Source organism: Mesoplodon densirostris, chromosome 2 (genome assembly GCF_025265405.1).
Source record: "Mesoplodon densirostris isolate mMesDen1 chromosome 2, mMesDen1 primary haplotype, whole genome shotgun sequence".
NCBI classification, from domain to species: Eukaryota; Metazoa; Chordata; class Mammalia; order Artiodactyla; family Ziphiidae; genus Mesoplodon; species Mesoplodon densirostris.
The window spans coordinates 30,284,949-30,310,789 of NC_082662.1; the positions used below are offsets into that span (position 1 = coordinate 30,284,949).

Sequence of the window (25,841 nt, forward strand, 5' to 3'; positions counted from 1 at the left end):
CCTCTTCCCTTGAAAGGGGGTCCAGGGAGGAATATGCCTCCCAGGGAAAGCAGCAATAGGTTTGTGCGCACAGAGCAACCACCCCGTCCACCCAGGACCCGCCCGAGAGCGGTTGCTGCCTGCTGGTATGTGCCTCTTCCCACCTCCCCTGCAGCTAAAAGCTTGTCAGCCCAGAGAGGGTAGGCCAGTAATGGTGGGTGGGAGCCTCAGGGCTAAGGCTGGGAGAAGGAAGGAAGGTGGCTAGACTGAAACTTAGGTGGCTAGGCGGACAAGATCATGTCGGGGAGCTGTGACCCCAGCACTGGCCAGAGATCCCGGAGTCCTCACTCCTGGTCCGGGGACCGAACCTGCCGAATTGGGCCGCCCCCTCTCCCATACCCACTCCTTGCACCTGGAGCCCGACCTATCGGCTCGCGTCTCCGCCTCCTTGGCTTCACAATCTCGCTGCTTGTCCCACCCTACCTGGACCCAGTATCGGCTGCGAACGCGACTGCACCATCCTTCTTGCTCGGCTCCGGAAGGCGACCCGGAAGCCATGGGTATGTGCCGAGGGTTTGGGGTAGCTCTTCTATGCAACTGCGTGGAAATAGCGATAAAAGCCTACACCACCACCCCGCTCTCCCGCTGTCCACACGGGGCCTGGGACTCGCGCCATGGCCAGTCGGCTCTGAATGGGCTCTTCTGAGCCGCGTGCCCGCGCCATCCTCCGCCCGCAGAGGTGCTGGTCCTGGCCGGATACAGCGCGCAGAAAAAGGACGAGCTGAGCCTGGCGCCCGGGGACGTGGTCCGGCAGGTGTGCAAGGGGCCCGCACGGGGCTGGCTGCGTGGAGAGCTGGGGGGCCGTTGTGGCCTCTTCCCCGAGTGCCTGGTGCAGGTGAGGCCGGGCCGGAGGTCGGGCGGGGGGTGGGGTGGCTCTCAGCGCGCGCCCCCGGGATCTGAGAGCCCCCCCCTGCCCGTGCGCTCATTCGTAGGAGATCCCTGAGACTCTTCGCGGCTCGGGGGAGGCGCCGAGACCGCGCTGTGCGCGCCGCCGAGGTGAGAGCCAGGGCGGTGGGCGGGCGCGCGCAGCACCCGCCTCCCCCCACCGCCCTGGTCTTCCCAGCTCGCCGAGCCTGGCGCGGCTCTGGGCGGGACTGCGTGGCCTCTGTGCGGCCCGTGATTGGTTCTCGAGTACAATGCTCCGCCCTGGGGCGGGGCCTGGGGTACTAAGGGAGCACTCGCGGCCCGCCCCTCCCCCAGCTCAGCGGACTGGGGCTTGGGTCTCGAGGCTCCAGCGGCCTCACTCTCGTCCGACCCCAGGTCACCCCGTCGAATCTCCGGGCCCTCAAAGATGGTGCAAAGTGAACTTCAGCTACAGCCCGGAGCAGGCGGACGAGCTGAAGCTGCAAGCTGGGGAGATTGTGGAAATGATAAAGGAGGTGAGGGGATGAGATGATGAGAGGGTTTGGGGGGAGATAATGGAGTATGTCTCCGGATGAGGGGACATGGGTGCAGTGAGGGTATGGATGATGGGACTGATGAGGGGCACAGAAATGGGAAAGTTGGGGAGCAAGGGAGGAGAGGGGTCATCGGGCAGAATCGGGAGAGGGGGGTGAACCAGGGTTTAAGATGCCTAGGGAGGCCCTTGGGGCAGAACCAGATGCCCCTTCGTCCTCCCCCCTCCCCAGATTGAGGACGGCTGGTGGCTGGGGAAGAAGAACGGGCAGCTGGGAGCCTTCCCATCCAACTTTGTGGAGTTGCTGGACAGTGGGCCCCCAAGTGAGACCTGGACCCTGTGACCCCGTGACCCCGTGAACCCCTGTGACCAGACTCTACAATCTTCAGTGACCCTCCCCAGTGGCCTGAGCGTGTGATCCACACATCTTGCCCCATCACCCCTTTGACCTCTCCCATGACCTGAACTGAATTAGCACCCGCCCCTAACCTCACTATCCCCCACCAGGCCTTGATAACCCAGGCATGTCTTCAATCAGCCTTGGTCCCCAGCGGGCTCCCAAGGTAAATTGGGTGGAGTGGGCAAAGGTGGTGAGTTCCTCTTGGCTGTGGGGGGGGGGCGGAGGTGTTGGGGGTCTCAGCTTGTTCCTCCCCCTGCCCCCACTAGCTGAGCAGCCTGACCTATGACAGCTCTCCAGACTACCTGCGGACACGTGAGCACCCAGCCAAAGGGTCTTTCAAATCCTCCCCCACAAGCCACTCTGACCTGGGGGGAGGGGGGACCCAGCTAGACTGATGGAGGAGGGAACCGATGAATGGTTTGGGGAGGGGGTTTGGCATCAGGAACTGACCTCCCTTCAGTCTCCCACCCTGAGACCTACAGGGTCCTGTTTGACTACCATCCCGAGGCCCCAGACGAGTTGGCGCTGCGGAGGGGGGACGAGGTGAAAGTACTGAGGAAGGTGTGAAAGGCACAGGGCAGGGGAGGGCACAGGGACGGGGGTGTTGAGAAGGGTGGGCTTGGGGAAGGAAGGAGCGTGGGGATCTGGCTCACCTCCCCACGGCATCTTGCTCTCCCAGACCACAGAGGATAAGGGCTGGTGGGAAGGAGAGTCTCAAGGCAGAAGAGGACTTTTCCCAGATAACTTTGTGCTCCCACCACCCCCGGTGAGTACGAAGCCAGGCACTCAGGTGGCAAGGGGCAGGCTACTCTGGACAAAGTTGGGGGTTGTGGCTCTCATGGGACACAGCTGGAGGGCCACCCACAAATGAGGGTGGACCTAGAAATGTGAGGGCTCCTCTTCAGATTCTGACACTTCTTTTCTGCATAGATCAAGAAGCTGGTCCCACGGAAAGTGGTATCCCGGGAATCAGGTGGGTGCCCGGGAAGCCTGGGATTGGGGGGGTGATCTCTGGGAGACGATCCACCAGACGATCTCTGGGAGTTGCTCATAAACACCCATAGTTTCCCAGTGGTCCAGTACACCCCCTTAGGAGGTACCTCCCCATGGGACTGGTAGGAATGTATGTGGTCAGTGTTAGGAATGTGTCACTTTGTGTGTGTTAGTATGTTCCTGTTCTCTCCAGAGCATGTGGCTGTCATTCTCATGAATGAATGTTTAGGTTTGTTTCATTTTGTAAGGAAATGTATGGATCAGTGTATCTGGGTCTTTGAGACTGTGTGTTCACGTATCTATTAAGTGTGTCAGTGAATAGTTCTGTTTATGCATCACTGTATTCGTGGGATGTGTCTTTAATTTATGGTTTAATGTAATATTTCACATAATCAAAAACTATACATAATATGTGTTTTAAAACTTAATAATGAGTGCCCATGGTCTGTCACCCAAACCCAAGAACTAGAAATTGCTAATGGTTTGTGTGCCCCTGTCTTTCCCTTCTGCTACTTCCCCCACATCAAAGGTAAGCCTAACCACTACCCTGAATTTTGAATAATTCCCTTGAGTTTTTAAATGTACTCACTTTGGTATGTGCCTAAACAATGTATCACTTAATTTATTTTTGTTTGTTTTTGAGGTCTATAAAAATAGCATCATATGTTTATGGTCTTCTGGGACTTGCTGTTTTCAATCAACATTATGTTTCTAAGATTCATCCATGTTGTGTGTAGATGGAGTTCATTTCTTTTTCTCTGCTGTATACTATTCCTTGTGGAACTGAACGCAATTTATCTGGTCTATTCCTGATGTAGGACATTTTCGTTGTTTCTAGTTTTTATTTTTATTTTATTTTATTTTTTAATTCATTTATTGTTGTTTGCTAAAGCCAAGTAGAAAACGGCAGTACTAGATGTTTAATATATTTTAAACACAAACATTAGCTAAGATGCCAAGTGAAAAATGTACATTTATAAAACAGGAAACAGAAAATCTCCTTTATCTTTCCAATATAAACCAGTAGCCACTGCTGACCCCAGGTCTGCCTCAAGCCTTCAGTCCCCTGGGAGCTGCTCTCTGGATATGGTGTGTGTTTTCAGGGACTTGCCCAGCCTCTGGCAGCAGGACTCCTGTTTCAGGAGCTGAGTAGTAAAGACAAGAGGGTCTAGGAGGGCTGTGATGAGGTTGCAAGGCTGGAACCAGAAGCAGCAGGGCTCTAGTATTTACTATTACAAATAGTGCTGCCATAAACACTATCATGTGCCTGTCTTCCGGTGTGCAGGTATAATGTTTCTCTAGGATATAGTCCTAGGAGTGGCACTGCTAGAGTGTAGGGCATGTAAATGTTCAGCTTTTATGAGGTTAAGTCACATTGGTTTCCAAAGGAATTGTACACTTTTACCACTCCACCATTGGTGTATAAGAGATCAAACTGATCCAAATCCTCTTCAACACTTGGTATTACCAGATTTCATTATTTTCGTGAATCTAGCACAAAATAGCATCTCATTGTGGACTTCATTTGTATTTCCCTGGTTAGTAATAATTGTTGAAGTTCTTTATATATTCTGAATTATGTGTTATACATGTTATAGATACTTTCAGTTTGTGGCTTTTCTTTTTTTTAATGAGGTGTTTTTTTTTTGTTTTTTTTTTTTTGCCGTATGTGGGCCTCTCACTGTTGTGGCCTCTCCCGTTGCGGAGCACAGGCTCCGGATGCGCAGGCCCAGCGGCCATGGCTCACGCGCCCAGCCGCTCCGCGGCATATGGGATCCTCCCAGACCAGGGCACGAACCCATATCCCCTGCATCGGCAGGCGGACTCTTAACCACTGCGCCACCAGGGAGGCCCTTTAATGAGGTTTTTGATGAATAGGAGTTCTAAATTAAAAAAAAATTTTTGAAGTATAGTTGATTTACAATATTATATTAGTTTCAGGTGTACAACATAGTGATTCAAAATTTTTACAACTTATACTCCATTTAAAGTTATTGCAAAATATTGGCTATATTCCCTGTGCTGTAAAATAAATCCTTTTAGCTTATTTATTTATTTATATATCATTTAAAAAAATTAGATTCCACATATTAGTGATACCATATGATATTTGTCTTTCTCTGTTTGACTTACTTCATTTAGTGTGATAATCTCTAGGTCCATCCATGTTGCTGCAAATGGCATTATTTCGTTCTTTTTTATGGCTGAGTAATATTCCATTGTATGTATGTACCACATCTTCTCTATCTGTTCCTCTGTCGATGGACATTTAGGTTGTCTCCATGTCCTGGCTATTGTAAATAGTGCTGCAGTGAACATTGGGGTGCCGGTATCTTTTTAAATTATGGTTTTCTCCAGATATATGCCCAGGAGTGGGATTGGTGGAATATATGGTAGTTCTATTTTTAGTTTTTTAAGGAACCTCCATACTGTCCTCCATAGTGGTTGTACCAATTTATATTCCCACCATGTAGCTTATTTATTTGTTTGTTTGTTTGTTTTTTAAAATTTATTTTTATGTGGGATCCCTGACCAGGGATTGAACCCAGGACCACAGCAGGGAAAGCACCAAGTCCTAACCACTGGACCACCAGGGAATTCCCATTAATTATTTTACACAGAGTAGTTTGTACCTTTTAATCCCCTACCCCTGTCTTGCCCCACACCCTTCCCTCTCCCCACAGGTAACCACTAGTTTGTTCTCTATGTCTATGAGTCTGTTTCTATTTTGTTATATTTGTTTGTTTGTTTTGTTTTTTAGATTCTACATATAAGTGATAAGCACATATAAATGATAACATACAATATTTATCTAGGAGTTAATTTTAATGCAAACATGTCAATCTTATCTTTAATAGTTAGCAGGTTTTTTCTTGTTTAAGTAATCCTTCCTGCCCCAAATTCAGAAAAATAGTCCATTTATATTTTCTTTAAAACTTTTAAAGTGTTGCTTTTCATTTTTAAATGCTTTTATCTATGCAGCATTGATTTTAATGAGTGATCTAATTATACTTTTTTCCATATGGATAGTCACTTGTTCTAGCACCGTTTATTATTTCTGCATGTGGTTTTATTGTGTCATTTAAAAAATTAGATATCCTTTTTTTTTTGCCGTACGCGGGACTCTCACTGCTGTGGCCTCTCCCGTTGCGGAGCACAGGCTCCAGACGTGCAGGCTCAGCGGCCATGGCTCACGGGCCCAGCCGCTCCGTGGCATGTGGGATCTTCCCGGACCGGGGCACAAACCCGTATCCCCTGCATCGGCAGGCGGACTCCCAACCACTGCGCCACCAGGGAAGCCCTAGATATCCTTTTTATTATTTATTACAGGACTATAGAAATGCACTGATTTTTGTATATTGATTTTATAGCCAGCCATAGTGCTGATAATTTCAGTAATTTATCTGTAAATCCTTAATAGGTTTTCTATGAAGACAGTCATTTAATCTGTGAGTAATGACAGTTTGGCTCTCTCCTTTGCACATCTTATATCTTTTTTTTTTTTTTGCGGTACGCGGGCCTCTCACTGCTGTGGCTCCTCCCGTTGTGGAGCACAGGCTCTGGATGCACAGACTCAGCGGCCATGGCTCACGGGCCCAGCTGCTCTGCAGCACATGGGATCCTCCCTGACCGGGGCACGAACCCGTGTCCCCTGCATCGGCAGACGGACTCCCAACCACTGCGCCACCAGGGAAGCCCAACATCTTATATCTTTTAATTTCATTTTCCTGTTTTATTCTAGTGGCTAGGATCGCAATACAATATTGAATAGAAATAGTGATGCTGAACATCATTACCATGTTCCTGATTTTAAATGGAATGCTTCAAACTTTTTCCCTTTAACGATGATGTTTGCTTAGATCTTTTGTAGGTATATTTTTGTGTGGTTAAGGAAGGTCTTTCTGTTTCTTTTGCTTAGAATTTTTATCAAGAATGGGTGTCGAATTTTCTCAAATTGTTTATATGAATCTTTTGAAATTATTATATGGGTTTTCTTCTTTAATCTATCAATTTAATAAAGATATTTGTAGAATTTTCTAATATTAAGCCACCCTTGTATTCCTGGGATAAATTCAAATTGGTCATGGTTTATTATTTTTTCATATACTGTTGGGATACCTTCCCAGTTTTTTTTCTTTTCCTTCAGATTTTTGCATTTGTTTTTACTGTCCTCATCTGATTATCAGTATTATACTGGCCCCATGAATGAGTTAAGGAATATGTTTTTTTGTTTTTAAAATATCTTTTAGATCTTACATAAGATGGGAATCATCTTTCCTTGAAAGCTGGTAAAACTTGCTTGTACATTCATCTGGTCCTCTTTTCTTCCATTATGGGAAGATTTTAAACTACTTCAATTTCTTTATAGTTATAAGCAAGTCTGGCTTCTGGCTAAAATTCTTTCTTTCTTCCTTCCTCCCTCCCTCCCTCCCTTCCCTCCCTCTCTCCCTCTGTCTCTCTCTTCCCCTCTCTCTTTCTCCCCCTTTTTTTTAAGTGCATAGTGTTTTTAATATATATATATATATATATTTTTTTTTAAATTGGGGTATAGTTGTTTTACAGTGTTGTGTTAGTTTCTACTGTACAGCGAAGTGAACTAGAGTTCCCTGTGCTATACAGCAGGTTCTCATTAGTTCTCTGTTTTATACATGTTAGTGTATATATGTTAATCCTAATCTCCCAATTCATCCCACCCCCTCCTTTCCCCCTTTGGTGTCCATACGTTTGTTCTCTACATCTGTGTCTCTTTCTCTGCCTTGCAAACTGGTTCATCTGTACCATTTTTCTAGATTCCACAAATATGCGTTAATATATGATATTTGTTTCTCTCTTTCTGACTTACTTCACTCTGTATGACAGTCTCTAGGTCCATCTATGTCTCTACAAATGACCCAATTTCATTCCTTTTTATGTCTGAGTAATATTCCATTGTATATATGTACCACATCTTCTTTATCCATTCGTCTGTCAATGGACATTTAGGTTACTTCCACGAGCTGGCTATTGTAAATAGTGCTGCAAAGAACATTGGGGTGCATGTGTCTTTTTGAATTATGGTTTTCTCTGGGTAATATGCCCAGTAGTGGGATTGCTGGGTCATATGGTAATTCTATTTTTAGTTGTTTTCTGTTTTTTTTTTTTTTTTTTTGCTGTACGCAGGCCTCTCACTGTTGTAGCCTCTCCCATTGCGGAGCACAGGCTCCGGACGTGCAGGCCCAGGGGCCATGGCTCACAGGCCCAGCCGCACCGTGGCATGTGGGATCCTCCCGGACCAGGGCACGAACCTGTGTCCCCTGCATCGGCAGGTGGACTCTCAACCACTGTGTCACCAGGGAAGCCCTATTTTTAGTTTTTAGAGGAACCTCCATACTGTTCTCCACAGTGGCTGTATCGATTTACATTCCCACCAGCAGTGCAAGAGGGTTCCCTTTTCTCCACACCCTCTCCAGCATTTATTGTTTGTGGATTTTCTGATGATTCCCATTCTAACTGGTGTGAGGTGATACCTCATTGTAGTTTTGACTTGCATTTCTCTAATGATTAGTAATGTTGAGCATCTTTTCATGTGCCTCTTGCCCATCTGTATGTCTTCTTTGGAGAAATGTCTATTTAGGTCTTCTGTCCATTTTTTTGATTGGGTTGTTTTTTTTTTTAATATTGAGCTGCATGAGCTGTTTGTATATTTTGGAGATTAATCCTTTGTCTGTTGATTCGTTTGCAAATATTTTATCCCATTCTGAGGGTTGTCTTTTCATCTTGTTTATGGTTTTCTTTGCTGTGCAAAAGCTTTTAAATTTCATTAGGTTCCATTTGTTTATTTTTGTTTTTATTTCCATTACTCTAGTAGATGGGTCATAAAAGATCTTGCTGTGATTTATGTCCAAGAGTGTTCTTCCTATGTTTTCCTCTAAGAGTTTTATAGTGTCCAGTCTTACATTTAGGTCTTTAATCCATTTTGAGTTTATTTTTGTGTATGGTGTTAGGGAGCGTTCTAATTTCATTCTTTTACTTGTAGCTGTCCAGTTTTCCCTGTACCACTTCCCTTTGTTTCTCTCTTTCTCTCTCTCTTCCTTCCTTCCTTCCTTCCTTCCTTCCTTCCTTTCTTTCTTTCTTTCTTTCTTTCTTTCTCTTTTTCTCTCTTTCCCTCCCTCCCTCCCTTTCTTTCTCTCTCTTTCTTTCTCTCACCTTCCTTCCCCCTCTTCCTTCCCTTCTTCCCCCTCTTCCTTCCCTCCTTCCCTTCCTCCCTCCCTCCCTTCCTTCCTGCCTGCCTGCCTGCCTGCCTGCCTGCCTTCCTGCCTTCTCCTGGCTTAAAACAACACAAATATTTCACATTTTTGGAACCTGGAAATCCAAAATCTGGATGTTGGCATGGCCATATTCTCTGTGAAGGTTCTAGGGAAAGAATATTTCCTTGCTTCTTCTCAGCTCCTGGCAATCTTTGGCTTGTAGATGCATCACTCCATTCTCTGCCTCTGTCTTTACAAGGTCTTCTGCCCTCTGTGTCTGTGTCCAAATTTCCCTCTTCTAATAAGGATACCTACCCTAGTCACTGGGTTAGGGTCCACCCTAATGCAGTATGAGCTCCTCGTAACTTGATTACATCTGCAAAGACCTCTTTACAACTGCTCTTTAAAGGGCTTCACCTTGGAATTCAGAGGGAGAGGAAACCTCACACCTCAGGAGACTGGCACAAACAGCATTCTGTCTCCTGGTCCCTGGGTAACCATGACTGGCCAAAAATCTCACTAAAATTCTTGAATCAGCTTTAGTGAGTTATATTTTTAAATTATCTATTTAATCGACGTTTTCTGACTGTTTATATAAAGTTGTTCATAATATTCTCTTATAATGTTTTTTTAAAATTTATTTTATTTATTTATTTTTGGCTGCATTAGGTCTTTGTTGCTGCGTGCAGGCTTTCTCTAGTTGCAGCTAGTGGTAGTTACTCTTAATTGCGCTGTGCGGGCTTCTCATTGCAGTGGCTTCTCTTGTTGCAGAGCATGGGCTGTAGGTGCGTAGGCTCAGTAGTTGTGGCACATGGGCTCAGTAGTTGTAGCTTGCAGGCTCTAGAGCGCAAGCTCAGTAGTTGTGGTGCACGGCCTTAGTTGCTCCACGGCATGTGGGATCTTTCCACACCAGGGCTCAAACGCATGTCCCCGGCATTGGCAAGCGGATTCTTAACCACTGTGCCACCAGGGCAGTCCCCTCTTATAATCTTTTTAATCTCATTGGTATTTGCCGTTATAGTCCTTTTTCATTTCTAATATTTATTTTTTCCACTGTTTTTTTTGTTCAATCTCTTGTTACTACTATATGCTTGTTCAATGTCTTGTTACTATATTCTTATTCAGTCTCTTGTTACTATATTCACATACTTTAAAAAAAACTTCTCTATTGTACCTTTTAAAAAAACTGTGGTAAGGGATTTCCTTGGTGGTCCAGTGGTTAGGACTCTGCGCTCTCAATGCCAAGGGCCCAGGTTCAATCCCTGGTTGGGGAACTAAGATCCCATAAGCCACGGCACAGAAAAATAAAAAAAATTGTGGTAAGAAATATGTAAGATTTACCATCCTAACCATTTTTAAGTGTACAATAGTGTTAACTATATGCATGTTGTTTTGCAAAAGATCTCTAGAAAGTACCTTTGTTTTTTGTTAATTTTTGAGTTTCATTTTATTTTTTTATACAGCAGATTCTTATTAGTCATCAATTTTATACACATCAGTGTTTACATATTAATCCCAATTGCCAATTCATCACACCACCATCCCCACCCCACCACGGCTTTCCCCCCTTGGTGTCCATACGTTTGTTCTCTACATCTGTGTCTCAACTTCTGTCCTGCAAACCGGTTCATCTATACCATTTTTCTAGGTTCAACATACATGCGTTAATATATAATATTTGTTTTTCTCTTTCTGACTTACTTCACTCTGTATGACAGTCTCTAGATCCATCCACGTCTCAACAAATGACCCAATTTCGTTCCTTTTTATGGCTGAGTATTATTTCATTGTATATATGTGCCACATCTTTATCCATTCGTCTGTTGATGGGCATTTAGGTTGCTTCCATGACCTGGCTATTGTAAATAGTGCTGCAATGAACATTGGGGTGCATGTGTCTTTTTGAATTATGGTTTTATCTGGGTATATGCCCAGTAGTGGGATTGCTGGGTCATATGGTAATTCTATTTTTAGTTTTTTTAGTTTTTTCATTTGTTGTTTGTGGATTTTCTGATGATTCCCATTCTAACTGGTATGAGGTGATACCTCATTGTAGTTTTGATTTTCATTTCTCTAATAATTAGTGATGTTGAGCAGCTTTTCATGTGCTTCTTGACCATCTGTATGTCTTCTCTGGAGAAATGTCTAGGTCTTCTGCCCATTTTTGGATTGGGTTGTTTGTTTCTTTAATATTGAGCTGCGTGAGCTGTTTATATATTTTGGAGATAATCCTTTGTCCATTGATTCGTTTGCAAATATTTTCTCCCATTCTGAGTGTTGTCTTTTCGTCTTGTTTTTCATTTCCTTTGCTGTGCAAAAGCTTTGAAGTTTCATTAGGTCCCATTTGTTTATTTTTGTTTTTATTTCCATTACTCTAGGAAGTGGATCAAAAAAGATCTTGCTGTGATTTATGTCAAAGAATGTTGTTCCTATGTTTTCCTCTAAGAGTTTTATAGTGTCCGGTCTTACATTTAGGTCTCTAATCCATTTTGAGTTTATTTTTGTGTATGGTGTTAGGGAGTGTTCTAATTTCCTTCTTTTACACGTAGCTGTCCAGTTTTCCCAGCACCACTTATTGAAGAGACTGTCTTTTCTCCATTGTATATCCTTGCCTCCTTTGTCATAGATTACTTGACCATAGGTGCATGGGTTTATCTCTGGGCTTTCTATCCTGTTCCATTGATCTATATCTCTGTTTTTGTGCCAGTACCATATTGTCTTGATTACTGTAGCTCTATAGTACAGTCTAAAGTAAGGGAGTCTTTTTCCTCCAGCTCCGTTTTTTGCCCTCAAGACTGCTTTGGCTATTCGGGGTCTTTTGTGTCTCCATACAAATTTTAAGACTTTTTGTTCTAGTTCCATAAAAAATGCCATTGGCAATTTGATAGGGATTGCATTGAATCTGTAGATTGCTTTGGGTAGTATAGGCATTTTCACAATATTGATTCTTCCAATCCAAGAACATGGTATATCTCTCCATCTGTTGGTATCATCTTTAATTTCCTTCATCAGTGTCTTATAGTTTTCTGCATACAGGTCTTTTGTTTCCCTAGGTAGGTTTATTCCTAGGTATTTCATTCTTTTGGTTGCAATGGTAAATGGGAGTGTTTCCTTAATTTCTCATTCAGATTTTTCATCATTAGTGTATAGGAATGCAAGAGATTCTGTGCATTAATTTTGTATCCTGCAACTTTACCAAATTCATTGATTAGCTCTAGTAGTTTTCTGGTGGCATTTTTAGGATTCTCTATGTATAGTATCATGTCATCTGCGAACAGTGACAGTTTTACTTCTTCTTTTCCAATTTGTATTCCTTTTATTTCTTTTTCTTCTCTCATTGCCATGGCTAGGACTTCCAAAACTGTGTTGAATAATAGTGGTGAGAGTGGACATCCTTGTCTCGTTCCTGGTCTTAGAGGAAATGCTTTCAGTTTTTCACCATTGAGAATGATGTTTGCTGTGGGTTTGTCATATATGGCCTTTATTATGTTGAGGTAGGTTCCTTCTGTGCCCACTTTCTGGAGAGTTTTTATCATAAAAGGGTGTTGAATTTTGTCAAAAGCTTTTTCTGCATCTATTGGGATGATCATATGGTTTTTCTTCTTCAATTTGTTAATATGGTGTATCACATTGATTTGCATACATTGAAGAATCCTTGCATCCCTGGGATAAATCCCACTTGATCGTGGTGTATGATTCTTTTAATGTGTTGTTGGATTCTGTTTGCTAGTATTTTGTTGAGGATTTTTTTTAATGAAGCTTTTTTTTTTTTTAATGTTGAGCCTTCTTTTAATTTTTATTTATTTTTATTTTTGGCTGTGTTGGGTCTTCATTTCTGTGCAAGGGCTTTCTCTAGTTGTGGCAATCGGGGTCCACTCTTCATCGTGGTGCGCGGGCCTCTCACTGTCGTGGCCTCTCTTGTTGCGGAGCACAGGCTCCAGACGCGCAGGCTCAGTAGTTGTGGCTCACGGGCCTAGTTGCTCTGCAGCATGTGGGATCTTCTCAGACCAGGGCTCGAACCCGTGTCCCCTGCATTAGCAGGCAGATTCTCAACCACTGCGCCACCAGGGAAGCCCTGTTGAGGATTTTTGCATCTATATTCATCAGTGATATTGGTCTGTAATTTTCTTTTTTGCAGTATCTTTCTCTGGTTTTGGTATCAGGGTGATGGTGGCCTCATAGAATGAGTTTGGGAGTGTTCCTTCCTCTGCAATTTTTTGGAAGAGTTTGAGAAGGATGGGTTTTAGCTCTTCTCTAAATGTTTGATAGAATTCGCCTGTGAAGCAATCTAGTCTTGGACTTTTGTTCGTTGGAAGATTTTTATTCACAATTTCAATTTCATTATTTGTGATTGGTCTGTTCCTATTTTCTGTTTCTTCCTGATTCAGTCTTGGAAGGTTATACATTTCTAAGAATTTGTCCATTTCTTCCAGGTTGTCCATTTTATTGGCATAGAGTTGCTTGTAGTAGTCTCTTAGGATGCTTTGTATTTCTGCGGTGTCTGTTGTAACTTCTTTTTCATTTCTAATTTTATTGATTTGAGTTGTCTCCCTCTTTTTCTTGATGAGTCTGGCTAATGTCTTATCAATTTTGTTTATCTTCTCAAAGAACCAGCTTTTAGTTTTATTGATCTTTGCTATTGTTTTCTTTGTTTCTATTTCATTTATTTCTGCTCTGATTTATGATTTCTCTCCTTCTGCTAACTTTGGGTATTGTTTGTTCTTCTTTCTCTAGTTCCTTTAGGTATGAAGTTAGATTGTTTATTTGAGATTTTTCTTGTTTCTTGAGGTAGGCTTGTATAGCTATAAACTTCCCTCTTAGAACTGCTTTTCCTGCATCCCATGGGTTTTGAATCATCATGTTTTCATTGTCATTTGTCTCTAGGTATTTTTTGATTTCCTCTTTGATTTCTTCAGTGATCTCTTGGTTATTTAGTAATGTATTGTTTAGCCTCCATGTGTTTGTGTTTTTTGTGTTTTTTAAAAATTTTTATTCATTTTATTTATGGCTGTGTTGGGTCTTTATTGCTGCTCACAGGCTTTCTCTCGTTGCGGCGAGCGGGCTTCTCATTGTGGTGGCTTCTCTTGTTGTGGAGCATAGGCTCTAGGTGCACAGGCTTCAGTAGTTGCGGTGTGCAGGCTCAGTAGTTGTGGCGCATGAGCTTAGTTGCTCCGCGGCATGTGGGGTCTTCCTGGACCAGGGCTCGAACCCGTATCCCCTGCATTGGCAGGTGGATTTTCAACCACTGAGCCACCAGGGAAGCCCTGTGTTTTTTTCCCTGTAATTCATTTCTAATCTCATAGTGTTGTGGTCAGAAAAGATGCATGATATGATTTCAATTTTCTTAAATTTACTGAGGCTTGATTTGTGACCCAAGATGTGATCTATCCTGGAGAATGTTCCATGGACACTTGAGAAGAAAGTGTAATCTGTTTTTGGATGGAATGTCCTATAAATATCAATTAAATCTATCTGGTCTATTATGTCATTTAAAGCTTCTGTTTCCTTATTTATTTTCATTTTGGATGATCTGTCCATTGGTGTAAGTGAGGTGTTGAAGTCCCCCACTATTATTGTGTACTGTCGATTTCCTCTTTTATAGCTGTTAGCAGTTGCCTTATGTATTGAAGTGGTCCTATGTTGGGTGCATATATATTTATAATTGTTATATCTTCTTCTTGGATTGATCCCTTGATCATTATGTAGTGTCCTTCCTTGTCTCTTGTAACATTCTTTATTTTAAAGTCTGTTTTATCTGATATGAGTATTGCTACTCCAGCTTTCTTTTGATTTTCATTTGCATGGAATATCTTTTTCCATCCCCTCACTTTCAGTCTGTATGTGTCCCTAGGTCTGAAGTGGGTCTCTTGTAGACAGCATATACATGGGTCTTGTTTTTGTATCCGTTCAGGAAGCCTGCGTGTTTTGGTTGGAGCATTTAATCCATTCACGTTTAAGGTAATTATCGATATGTATGTTCCTATGACCATTTTCTTAATTGTTTTGGCTTTGTTTTTGTAGGTCCTTTTCTTCTCTTGTGTTTCCCACTTAGAGAAGTTCCTTTAGCATTTGTTGTAGAGCTGGTTTGGTGGTGCTGAATTCTATTAGCTTTTGCTTGTCTGTAAAGCTTTTGATTTCTCCATCGAATCTGAATGAGATCCTTGCCGGGTACAGTAATCTTGGTTGTAGGTTCTTCCCTTTCATCACTTTAAGTATATCATGCCACTCCCTTCTGGCTTGTAGAGTTTCTGCTGAGAAATCAGCTGTTAACCTTATGGGAGTTCCCTTGTATGTTATTTGTCGTTTTTCCATTGCTGCTTTCAATAATTTTTCTTTGTCTTTAATTTTTGCCAATTTCATTACTATGTGTCTCGACGTGTTTCTCCTTGGGTTTATGCTGTATGGGACTCGCTGCACTTCCTGGAGGTGGGTGGCTATTTCCTTTCTCATGTTAGGGAAGTTTTTGACTATAATCTCTTCAAATATTTTCTCTGGTCCTTTCTTTCCCTCTTCTCCTTCTGGGACCCCTATAATGTGAATGTTGTTGTGTTTAATGTTGTCCCGGAGGTCTCTTAGGCGGTCTTCATTTCTTTTCATTCTTTTTTCTTTATTCTGTTCTGCAGCAGTGAATTCCACCGTTCTGTCTTCCAGGTTGCTTATCCATTCTTCTGCCTCAGTTATTCTGCTATTGATTCCTTCTAGCGTAGTTTTCATTTCAGTTATTGTATTGTTCATCTCTGTTAGTTCTTTAATTCTTCTAGGTCTTTGTTAAGCATTTCTTGCATCTTCTCGATCTTTGCCTCCATTGTTTTTCCGAGGTCCTGGATCATCTTCACTATCATTATTCTGAACTCTTTTTCTGGAAGGTTGCCTATCTCCACTTCATTTAGTTGTTTTTCTGGGGTTTTATCTTGTTCCTTCATCTGGTACATAGCCCTCTGCCTTTTCATCTTGTCTATCTTTCTGTGAATGTGTTTTTTGTTCCACAGGCTGCAGGATTGTAGTTCTTCTTGCTTCTGCTGTCTGCCCTCTCACCTTTGTTTTTTTACTCTAGCTTGTCAGTGTTTTTCTTTGGTGATAAATTGATGAGTTTAGACTATATTAATCATAATTATTTTACAATATTTTTAAATGTTTATTTTCTCCTTTTTTTCTTATTTCACTTTTTTCATCAATTTAGAATTAGTACACTTTATTGTTATTATTTTAGTGGTTGCTCTTGAAATTTACCATGTATATTTAACTTTACAAGTCTAAATTCAAAGTCTTAACCTTTCTCCTGAACAAAATCTCCAGCTATTATTTTTGAATTATTTCTCCTTTCAATTCTGTCAGTGTTTGCTTTATATATTTTGAGGCTTTGTTGTTAGGCACATGGACATTTGTCATTGTTACCTCTTCCTGATGTACTTACCTGTTTATCATTATAACCTCTCCCTCTTTGTCTTTAGTAATTTTTCTCATCTTGAAGTTTGTGTTTCGTCTGATATTAATATATGGTTATTATTATAGTTACTATTTATGTGATATATCTTTCTCCAATCTTTTACTGTCAACCTATTTTACTGTCAACCTATTTGTGTCTTTGAATCTGTTGTCCACAGTATGTAGTTGGATCTTGCTTTTTTAATTCAGTCTGACAATCTCTGCCTTTTATTGGGGTGTTTAGGTTAAGAGTTAGCAAATTACGGTCTGTGGGCCAAATCTGTCCTGCCACCGTTTTTGGGGAATGGGGGTTAACAGCTTTGTTGAGATATATTGACACACCATACAATTCACTCATTTGAATGTACAATTCAGTGGTGTTTAGTAGAGTCATAGTTGTGCAACACCACCACAATTTTAGAATGTTTTCGTCACCCACTGTACTCTTTAGCCATTACCCTGCCAGTCTCCCCATTCTCCCCTCCTCATCCCAAGACAACCACTAATCTACTTTGTCTTGATAGATCTGCCTACATTTCATATACATGATATCATACAATATATGGTCTTCTTAATGGGCTTCTTTCACGTCGAATAATGTTTTCAAGGTTTATCCATTTTGTAGTATGTGTTGCACTTAATTTGTTTTTATTGCCCAGTAATATTCTATTGTATCACTTTTTCCATTCATTTGTTGATGGATATTTGGATTGTTTCTAATTTTTGGCTATGAACTTTATTAGTGTACAAGATTTTATGTTGACGTGTTTCCATTTCTGTTGGGTATATACCTATGAAAGGAATTGCTAGGTGATATGATAACTCTGGTTTAACTTTGGGAAGAACTGGCAGACTGTTTTCCAAAGTGGTTGCACCATTTTATATTCCGACCAACAGTGTATGAGGGCTCCAGTTTCTCCACATTCACACCAGTACTTGTTATTATCTGTCTTTTGATTGCAACCATCCTACTGGGTATGAAATGCTATCTCATTGTGGTTTTGCTTTACATTTCTTTGACAGCTAATGATGTTGAAAAAATCTATCTGAATCCTTTGCCCATTTTTTAATTGGGTTGACTTTTTACTGTTGACTTGTTGGAGTTCTTTATATATTCTAGATAAAAGGCCCTTATCATATATATGATTTGCAAATATTTTCCCCCATTCTTTGGGTTGTCTTTTCACTTTCTTGATGGTGTCCTTTGTGTGCAAAAGTTTAAAATTTTGATGAAGTCCCACTGACCTATTTTTTCTTTGGTTGCTTGTGCTTTTGGTGTCATATCAATGAAACCAATGCCAAATCCAAGGTTGCACCCCATATTGATTGAGTTTTCTTCAACCATGGCAGTAAAGCTGTTCATCCTCCACCTATCCCACCCTGCAGAACGTCCACATGGACCAAGGTAGTAGGGGGTGGGGGAGGTATGGGAGCAGGCAAGAACACCGTTGAGCACAAGTACTTCTCCAATTATTTTATGTCTTTGGTCAGTATCCAAGCACTGAAATGGTTGTTTTGCCATTTTTAAAAAAAATAAATTTATTTATTTATTTTATTTTTGGCTGCGTTGGGTCCTCATTACTGCACTCAGGCTTTCTCTAGTTGCGGCGAGCGGGGGCCACTCCTCGTTGCGGCACGCGGGCTCTAGGCATGCAGGCTTCAGCAGTTGTGGCTCATAGGCTTAGTTGCTCCGTGGCATGTGGGATCCCCCTGGAGCAGTGATCGAACCTGTGTCTCCTGCATTAGCAGGCGGATTCCCAACCACTGTGCCACCAGGGAAGTCCTAAAGGAAATAATTTTTTTTTTTTTTTTTTTTTTTTGTGATACATGGGCCTCTCACTGTTGTGGCCTCTCCCGTTGTGGAGCACAGGCTCTGGACACGCAGGCTCAGCGGCCAGGGCTCACGGGCCTAGGCGCTCCGCGGCATGTGGGATCTTCCCAGACCAGGGCACGAACCCGTGTCCCCTGCAGCGGCAGGCGGACTCTCAACCACTGCGCCACCAGGGAAGCCCCATGTTTTGCCTTTTTTTTTTTTTTTTTTTTTTTTGCGGTACGCGGGCCTCTCACTGTTGTGGCCTCTCCCCGTTGCGGAGCACAGGCTCTGGACGCGCAGGCTCAACGGCCATGGCTCACGGGCCCAGCCGCTCTGCGGCATGTGGGATCTTCCCGGACCGGGGTACGAACCCGTGTCCCCTGCATCGGCAGGCGGACTCTCAACCACTGCGCCACCAGGGAAGCCCTGTTTTGCCATTTTTATCCAGCTTTATAGTTGCTGTGTGGAGTGAGTATTTAACCACCACCTACCTCACTCGGCCATAGTCAAACCCTGCTTCTATTACCTCTTCCTTTGAACATTGCTTTCAATTTTTCACTCCTTGTCTCATTCTACTTTTAGTTTACTAACTCTCTCTCTAGATTTTTATCTAGGTTTAATCTGCTATTTAGCCTACACATTGCATTTTATTTCATGTATGCTATTTATCATCTCTAGTAGTACAGAATTCTTTTTTTTTTTCCCTGCAAAATCTTCCTGTTTATTCCTAATGGTCCTTTTGTTGCATGCTCATCCTTCATTTCTTCAAATATACTATATGTAACTATGCTGTGTTCTTTTCCTGACACTTCCAGTATCTGCTGTGTGTTGCATCTTCTGACTCCTGCTCTCAGTGGCCTGCCCTCTCGTGTGTTTTAGGATCTTTGTGTATGATCTCAGTGTGGGGGAGTTCTGTACACATCTGTAGGGGAAAACTTCTTCCAGCGATGACTCGCTTTTACTTCTGCCAGTAGCCAGAGGGCACCAACCACCGGAGACCGCTTCAGCCTTCCGGAGGAAGGTGGTGCAAGGCTTTCGCTGCTGTCTGGCTGCCGAGCTCTGGGCCTGTGATGAACCAGAGGAGCAGAACATGGGGCACCTGCCCCTCATCACTGGCCCCAGGCTCTGTAGCCACAAAGTCATGCTGCCCTCACACTTCCTTTCTGGCCCCAGTTCCTCCCTTTTTTGTGGGCTTCTCCTACCTCTTTTATGTACAACAGTGCCTTAAAATTGTATTCTAAGCAGGATATAATTGCTCTCTAGTGGGAGGGCCCCACAGAGCACCTGATCAGCCACACTACAAGAAGCAGGAGTCAAAGTTAACATTTACTGAGCTTTGACTGTATGGCAGACACTAAGCACCTCATGTGGATTAAGTCACTCAAACCTCACAACAACCCTACAGGATGTGTATTCTTTTTTTTTTTTTTTGGCGGTACGCGGGCCTCTCACTGTTGTGGCCTCTCCCGTTGCGGAGCACAGGCTCTGGACGCGCAGGCTCAGCGGCCATGGCTCACGGGCCCAGCCGCTCCGCGGCATGTGGGATCCTCCCGGACCGGGGCACGAACCCGTGTCCCCTGCATCGGCAGGTGGACTCTCAACCATGGCGCCACCAGGGAAGCCCAGGATGTGTATTCTTGTTATCCATGTTTTATGGATGAGGACATGGGGGCACAGAAAGGTTAAATTACCAACCAAGTTCTCACACAACTGGCGAGTAATAGAGCAGGAATTCCAAGTCTGCTGTCTGGCTATAGGATCCATGCTTTCGCCCACTGCGACCCTCAGGGGATTTTGTTTGTATCTATGTGTGATATTGTGTGTGCAAGTCAGTTTCAGCATGTGTGCATGTGCCAGAGTAGCTGTTCCTGTGTCCGTGGATATGAACGTCACTTGTGTGACTGCCTTCAGATGCTCACTCTGATGTCACCTTCTCAGTATGGCCTTCTCAGGACCATCTCATTTAAAATCATACATTCGCCTGCTTATTCTTCCTCTGTACTACTAATAAATCTCTAACACACTACATAGTTTATTCCTTTTGTTTATGTCTGCTTCCCCAGTCGAACATGAGCTCATTCTGGCTGCTGTGGGGAGAGCGTACCATAGGCGGGGTGGGTGCAGCCCAAGCCCAGGTTGGAGGCTGCTGCGACAGTCCTAGTGAAGACCGTGTGACTCAGTCTGGAGTGCTTAGTGGTGGAGGTGTGGATGAGTGGCTGGATTCAGGATGCGTTTAGAGCCGACAGGACTTACCGACGGTTTGCACGTGCAGCATACGGGAATAAAGGCGTCAAGGAGGACTCCTCACTTTGTCGTCTGAGTGAGTGGGTGAGATGGGGAGCCGTGGGAAAGGGGCCGCTTCTGAGGGCAAGGAGGTTGGGAAGCAAGAGTTTAGTTCTGGCTGTGGTAAGTGTGTGATGCTAAGTTAAGTGGAAATGTTGAGAGGGCGGTCGGGTATGAGTCTGGAGTTCAGAGAAGAGGAAGGGGCTAGAGATGAAAATTTAGGAGTTGTTGGCTTATTGATGATAATAAAACCCATAAGACTGGTTGAGATCTCTTAGGGAGTAGATGTGATAGCGAAGACAGAGAAGGGAGCGTGGACTGGAAGGGGGAAGGATGTTGCCTTGGTCCAGGAAGGAGAAGAGTCTGAACCAGCCATGGGCACCAAGCTGAGTACAGGTCTTTGAAAAGCATGGATTAAAAACTGGCAGGATATGGAGCCATCTCCCCACGAAGCCTTCCCTGACAACTCTTTGGGGTGCTCCCATGGTCAATGTCCCCAGAGCTCCCAGGAGGCAGAGTCAAATATAATTCATCTCCTGTCACTAGTCCCCTGTGCACAGCACGGTGACTCTTAGATGAATGGATGAGTGAACAAAGGCCCCACTCCCCTCTCCCCTCCCAGCTCCTATTAAGGAACCCAAAAAGATGATGCCCCGAACAGCCCTCCCTACGGTCAAGAAGCTGGTGACAGCCCCGATTGGGCCAAGCAAAGCCAAGTAAGGAGCAGGGTGGCGGAGGGGGAAAGAGGAGGGTACAGAAGAAATGCTGCTCCCTGCCCCCATCCCCGGTTCTGATGGGGACATGTTTCAGGCCATCTTGGACATCCAGCGGAGACAGTCAGAAGCGCCCTTCCCGAAACTCCAGTAAGTGTCGATGCCTCCCTGCAGTGGGGTGAGGCCTGGGGTGTTGTGCTGAGGGACAGAGATGGGGAGAGGCTTGGGGTCCAAGTAGGCCCGGGCCCCTGAGGGTCTGCTCTCACAGGCTCCAGCAGCAGTTTCCTCAGTGGGTGTCCAGGCCAGAGTGGCAGAAAGGGAGCCAAAGCCCAGGCTTCACAGCAACGCTCTGCAGCCAGTCAGGTGAGAGGCCCAAGACTTGGGAAAGTGGGGATCTTGGGCAGAGTCTGGTTCTCAGGGCTGTGGTGTGAAGGATCCCAGGCCAAGGGTAACCAGACTCAAACTGTCAAGGTACCTAGCCCTCGGCTGAGACCTCTCCCCCATCCCCACAGGGCAAAGAGCAGAGCAGCCTTACAAAGGCCCCTCGTGTGAATAAAACCCCAACTCTGGACAAGACCCCCAGCCTAGAGAAGACCCCATCTCCGGATAAGGCCGGCAGCCCAGAGAAGACCTCATCTCTGGACAATGCCCGCAGCCCAGAGAAGACCTTGTCTCCAGATAAGGCCCCCACTCCAGGGGAATCCCTAACTCCAGATAAGGTCCCTATACTAGAGGAGACCCCAACTCTGGAGGACAAAGCCCCCAGACCAGACAGGGTCTTTTCTGTGCATGAGGCCCCAGTCGCAGAAGTCCCACCTGGTCCAAAGATGGCCCCTCCTGGGGACGAGGCCCACACCCTAGGAAAGGTCTTGACCACCAAACAGGTGCTCTCTGAAGAGGCCTCCACCCGAGACAACACTCAGTTCCATCACTTCTCTCCGGAGGAAGCCCTGCTAAACACCAGGTCTCTTGGGGCCAGTGAGGCTCAATCCCAAGAGGAGGTTCACATGCCAGAGAAGCACCCCCTCTGCACGGTGAAACGTCCCCTGGATAAGAGGGACAGCTCCCCTCTCCAGTCTGAGTCCAAGTCCAAGTCAGGGTCTATGCCTGCCCTTGAGAAGGCCTACCCCCAGGAAGAGGCTACCACTCCCCTGGAGGAGGCACCAGCGAAGAATGAGGCTACCCCCAAAGAGGAGGTGTCCCCCGAAGAGGTATCCGCTGCTCAGAAGAATCCACATCCTATCGTGCGGACTCCAGAGCCCCAAATGACTCCCACCCTCCACCCCTTAGCCCCGCAAAATCTCACAGATAGCAAAAGTGACAGAGACGACCTGGTGGGGATAAAGGACGAGGTGGAGGCTTTAAGGAGGTCGCTGGAGCTGATGGGGGTGCAGCTGGAGTAAGTGGGGAGGGGTGCGGGGAGGGGAGGAGAGGGGTGCGGGCTCTGGGCCTGCCCGGCCCACCCCTTCCCCTCGGTCTCGCGTCCGCAGAAAGAAGCTGACTGACATCTGGGAGGAGCTGAAGAGCGAGAGGGGGAAGCGCGTGTTGCTGGAGGTGGGTGGGGTGCGGGTCCCCGGCGGGGCGGGGATGGGGTGGGGGTGGGCGGCTGGCACTCCCCAGACGCCCTCTCTCCACTAGGTTCAGATGACGCGGGGGACCCAGGAGTCCCGGAACCTGGGTTCCATCCAAGCGCAGACGCAGACGCAGACGCACTGAGGGTGGGCCCGGGAGGGACTACAGCGGGACCTGGAGCGAAGTCGGGCTCCGGCCACCCACGTCCTTGCACACGATCTTGGGAAACGCAAGAAAGTAAACTGCCGTGTACGTGCGCCACGCCTCCCTGGTCCCTGTAGGGCGGGGTATGCGCGGCAGGGCGGGGCTGGCGTTCCGCGCTCCTGTCCCTCCGCTTTCCTGGCAGCCGCTCCTGGGCACATCTGGCCAACATGTGGCTTCCATTACCGCTCCCAGGGCCTGCGCATGGCTATTTTTATCCACCGGATGGCGAGGGGGGAGGGTGTCTCCTTCGGACGCTAGTCCCCGCGCTGGAGAAATGGCCGGCAGGAGGGGCCCAGGAGGGGTCGGGCCTCTGCCCGGGGGCCGGATTCCAGAATCCAGCTGTGCGCCAGGGGAGGGGCCGGGCGGGCCGGCTCTCCAGCCCGGACCCCTCCCAGTTGCCTCCACTGTCCGCTCTGAGGGACTCCCAGGAACGCAGTGACACAGGAACTCCACAGCCCAGCTCAGGCACCCCAGGTTACATTGGGGCTAATAGCGCCTTAGCGTCAAGGTTAGGGTTCCGAGGCCTTGTGTGCGCGCGCGTGTGTGTGATTGCAATGATGCATAAACCTAGGGCATTTGTAGGGATAGGGGCAACGTGTACCCGGGCGTTTGCCGGTAAGGAATGCATTTGTAAGGAATGCGGTTGATTTTTGTGTGTGCGTCTGTGGTGAGGCGGTGAAGTGTGGGTGCAGGAGTGTGTTTTTGCCATGTGTGAATTGAACGCAAGCATGTGTGCTGAGGCGTCGGGTGGGTGGAAGGAGGTGGTCAGCCTGGTAAAGGGGTCTCAGCCCTGGGGCCCCCTGCATGGCAAGAGCTTGGGAGTCATTAGGGGGAAGGATAACAGAGGGAGACTGAGTCACTGAGAATGCAGCTTTCATTGGTCACGTCACCTCTTAACCGTCCCCCAGAGAAGGGATGGGGACCCTGCGTCCTGCCCTACCCCCTGGGCCTTCTGGCTGGACGGGGGAAGGGTGTCTCCCAGGGGACGGGAATCCAGGCCCAATAGCACCAGGGGAGCCGTGGGGGCGGGCCTCCATAGCACCATGGGCAGGGGCAGTCCAAAGGTCCTGGGGCAGCTTGAAGCCCCTGTGCATATCCAGTAGGCTCTGGGGGCCGGTCAGTAATAGTGCATGCGGCCCAGGGTGCCCGTGCCTGTGGGGCTGGGCCCCAGCGTGCCGGTGCCCAGCAGGTCTGGCTGTCCAGTGCGCCAGATCTCCCGCAGGATCCGTTCCCGCTCCTCTAGCCGCTGTGCCCGCTCCAGCTCCTCCGCCGAAGTGAAGACGTTGACGCTCAGGGGCCCGTCGGGCTCCGCGGACACTTCGGGGCCCGGCCGAGTCACCGTGTCCTCATCGTCGTCGTCGTCGTCGTCGTCGTCCTCGGCCTCCAGGGTGCTGCTGCGGGGGTCCCGGCGCGGAGTGGGGCCTCGGGGCCGCGGGCGGGGTGCGCAGGAGATGCTGATGACTAGTAGGCACAGGGTGAGCAGCAGGCCAAAGCAGACACCCAGCACGAAGTAGAGGCCGAAGCTCTCGGGGTTAGCTGGGGGTCAGAGGTCAGAAGTCACGGAGGGGGCCTGGTGCCTGGGAGTCATCCCATCTCTAAAAGACTCCAGGTTCTAAGTTTGGGGGGCAAGGACAGTGCCCTCTATTTGAGGGACCTTAGGTAGCCGCCATCGGGCAGTCGGGGGAGTGGGGGGCGGTTTGGGAGTAAGTGACTGGCTAAGGGTGGTTACAGTGGTAGGGGCGGGGAGGAGGGGAGGGAAGGGGTGGAGTGGGGCCTGAGGAGGCAGGGAGGGGTCCAGGTCCCGGGGTCTGCCCTCACCGCGGATGTGTGCGTAGGCCGCCAGGCTGTTGCTGAGCAACTCCATGTCCCTTCGCGGGGCATCCATGCTTCTCTGGGGGCGCAGCTCCCCTGTCAGCCTGCGAGGTCAGCAAGGTCAGACCCTCCTCCCCCTCTGGAGCCGACCCTGACCCCGCTTTCTCCTCGGGGCAGCTCTGCTCCCTGGAAGGGCAGCCCCATCCAGGCTCCACCCTGGAGAGAGCGGCTTCCTAACTTCGTTGCCGACCTGGGCCCTGGCTGGGGGACCCTTCCCCTGGGCGCGGACGCCCCAACACCTGAGGGTCGGGGGAGTGAGCCGCAGGAGGCTCCGTCCCCTGGTGGGCACCCTAAACGAGGCCCGCTTTCGCCGTCCGGGAATCGGGATGGAGGAGAGAGACGCGGGCGCCTTCCTTACTCCCTGGGCGGGCTCCGGGAAGGGAAGCCGCCTCCCTCTCCCATCCCGCCCGCCCCGCGGGGACCCCCGGGCCCGGAGGCCCGGGCTCACTCACCGTCAGCGCCCCGCTTCCCCGCTGCCCGGCCCCGGCGCGTCCGGCGGCCGCAGACACCCGGGGCCCGGCCGCTCCCGCCCCGTCCGGTCCCGGTCACCTGCCCGCCCAGCTCGGATCCCAGGCCGCGGCAGCGCGGGCCGGACAAGGGCCGATGGACCAGCCGGCGGAAAGTTTCCTCCGAGGAAAGAGGAGGGACGGGGCGGGGCGGGGCGGGGGAGGCGGGGAGGAAAAGGGCCGGGAGAGGAAGGGGAGAGGAGGGCTGCAGGGAGGAGGGGTGGGGCCGGGCCGAGGCCTGAGGGGCCGTCTGCTCCCCGACAGGAAACCGCTGGGGAGGCCGGTTGCAGGAACCCGCCCCCAGGCTGCTAATAACAACAGTAATACCGAGGATGGAGTTCTCCCTAGGTGCCAGGCAATGTTAAGCCCTTTACAATATCTTTTCATTTAATCCTAAC

At 47.2% G+C, this 25,841-nt stretch overlaps 2 protein-coding genes across 2 annotated transcripts; one reads left to right on the top strand and one right to left on the bottom strand.

Moving 5' to 3' along the window:
- Positions 1-1,308: 1,308 nt before the first annotated feature.
- SH3D21 (SH3 domain containing 21) lies at positions 1,309-23,094 on the top strand. The gene is made up of 13 exons (XM_060082262.1): positions 1,309-1,418; positions 1,668-1,758; positions 1,943-1,998; positions 2,102-2,147; positions 2,296-2,396; positions 2,515-2,601; positions 2,766-2,808; positions 21,199-21,292; positions 21,387-21,439; positions 21,558-21,652; positions 21,802-22,688; positions 22,780-22,843; positions 22,928-23,094. Exons 1-13 carry the CDS (start codon positions 1,407-1,409, stop codon positions 23,003-23,005), a joined length of 1,707 nt encoding a protein of 568 aa, XP_059938245.1. The 5' UTR covers positions 1,309-1,406; the 3' UTR covers positions 23,006-23,094.
- Positions 23,095-23,921: 827 nt separating this feature from the next.
- On the bottom strand, positions 23,922-25,572 carry EVA1B (eva-1 homolog B). Its single transcript, XM_060082275.1, has 3 exons — positions 25,390-25,572; positions 24,884-24,981; positions 23,922-24,601 (listed from the first exon to the last, which is right to left on the bottom strand). The coding sequence occupies exons 2-3, from the start codon at positions 24,948-24,950 to the stop codon at positions 24,183-24,185; spliced, it is 486 nt and encodes a 161-aa protein (XP_059938258.1). The 5' UTR covers positions 24,951-24,981; positions 25,390-25,572; the 3' UTR covers positions 23,922-24,182.
- Positions 25,573-25,841: the final 269 nt, after the last annotated feature.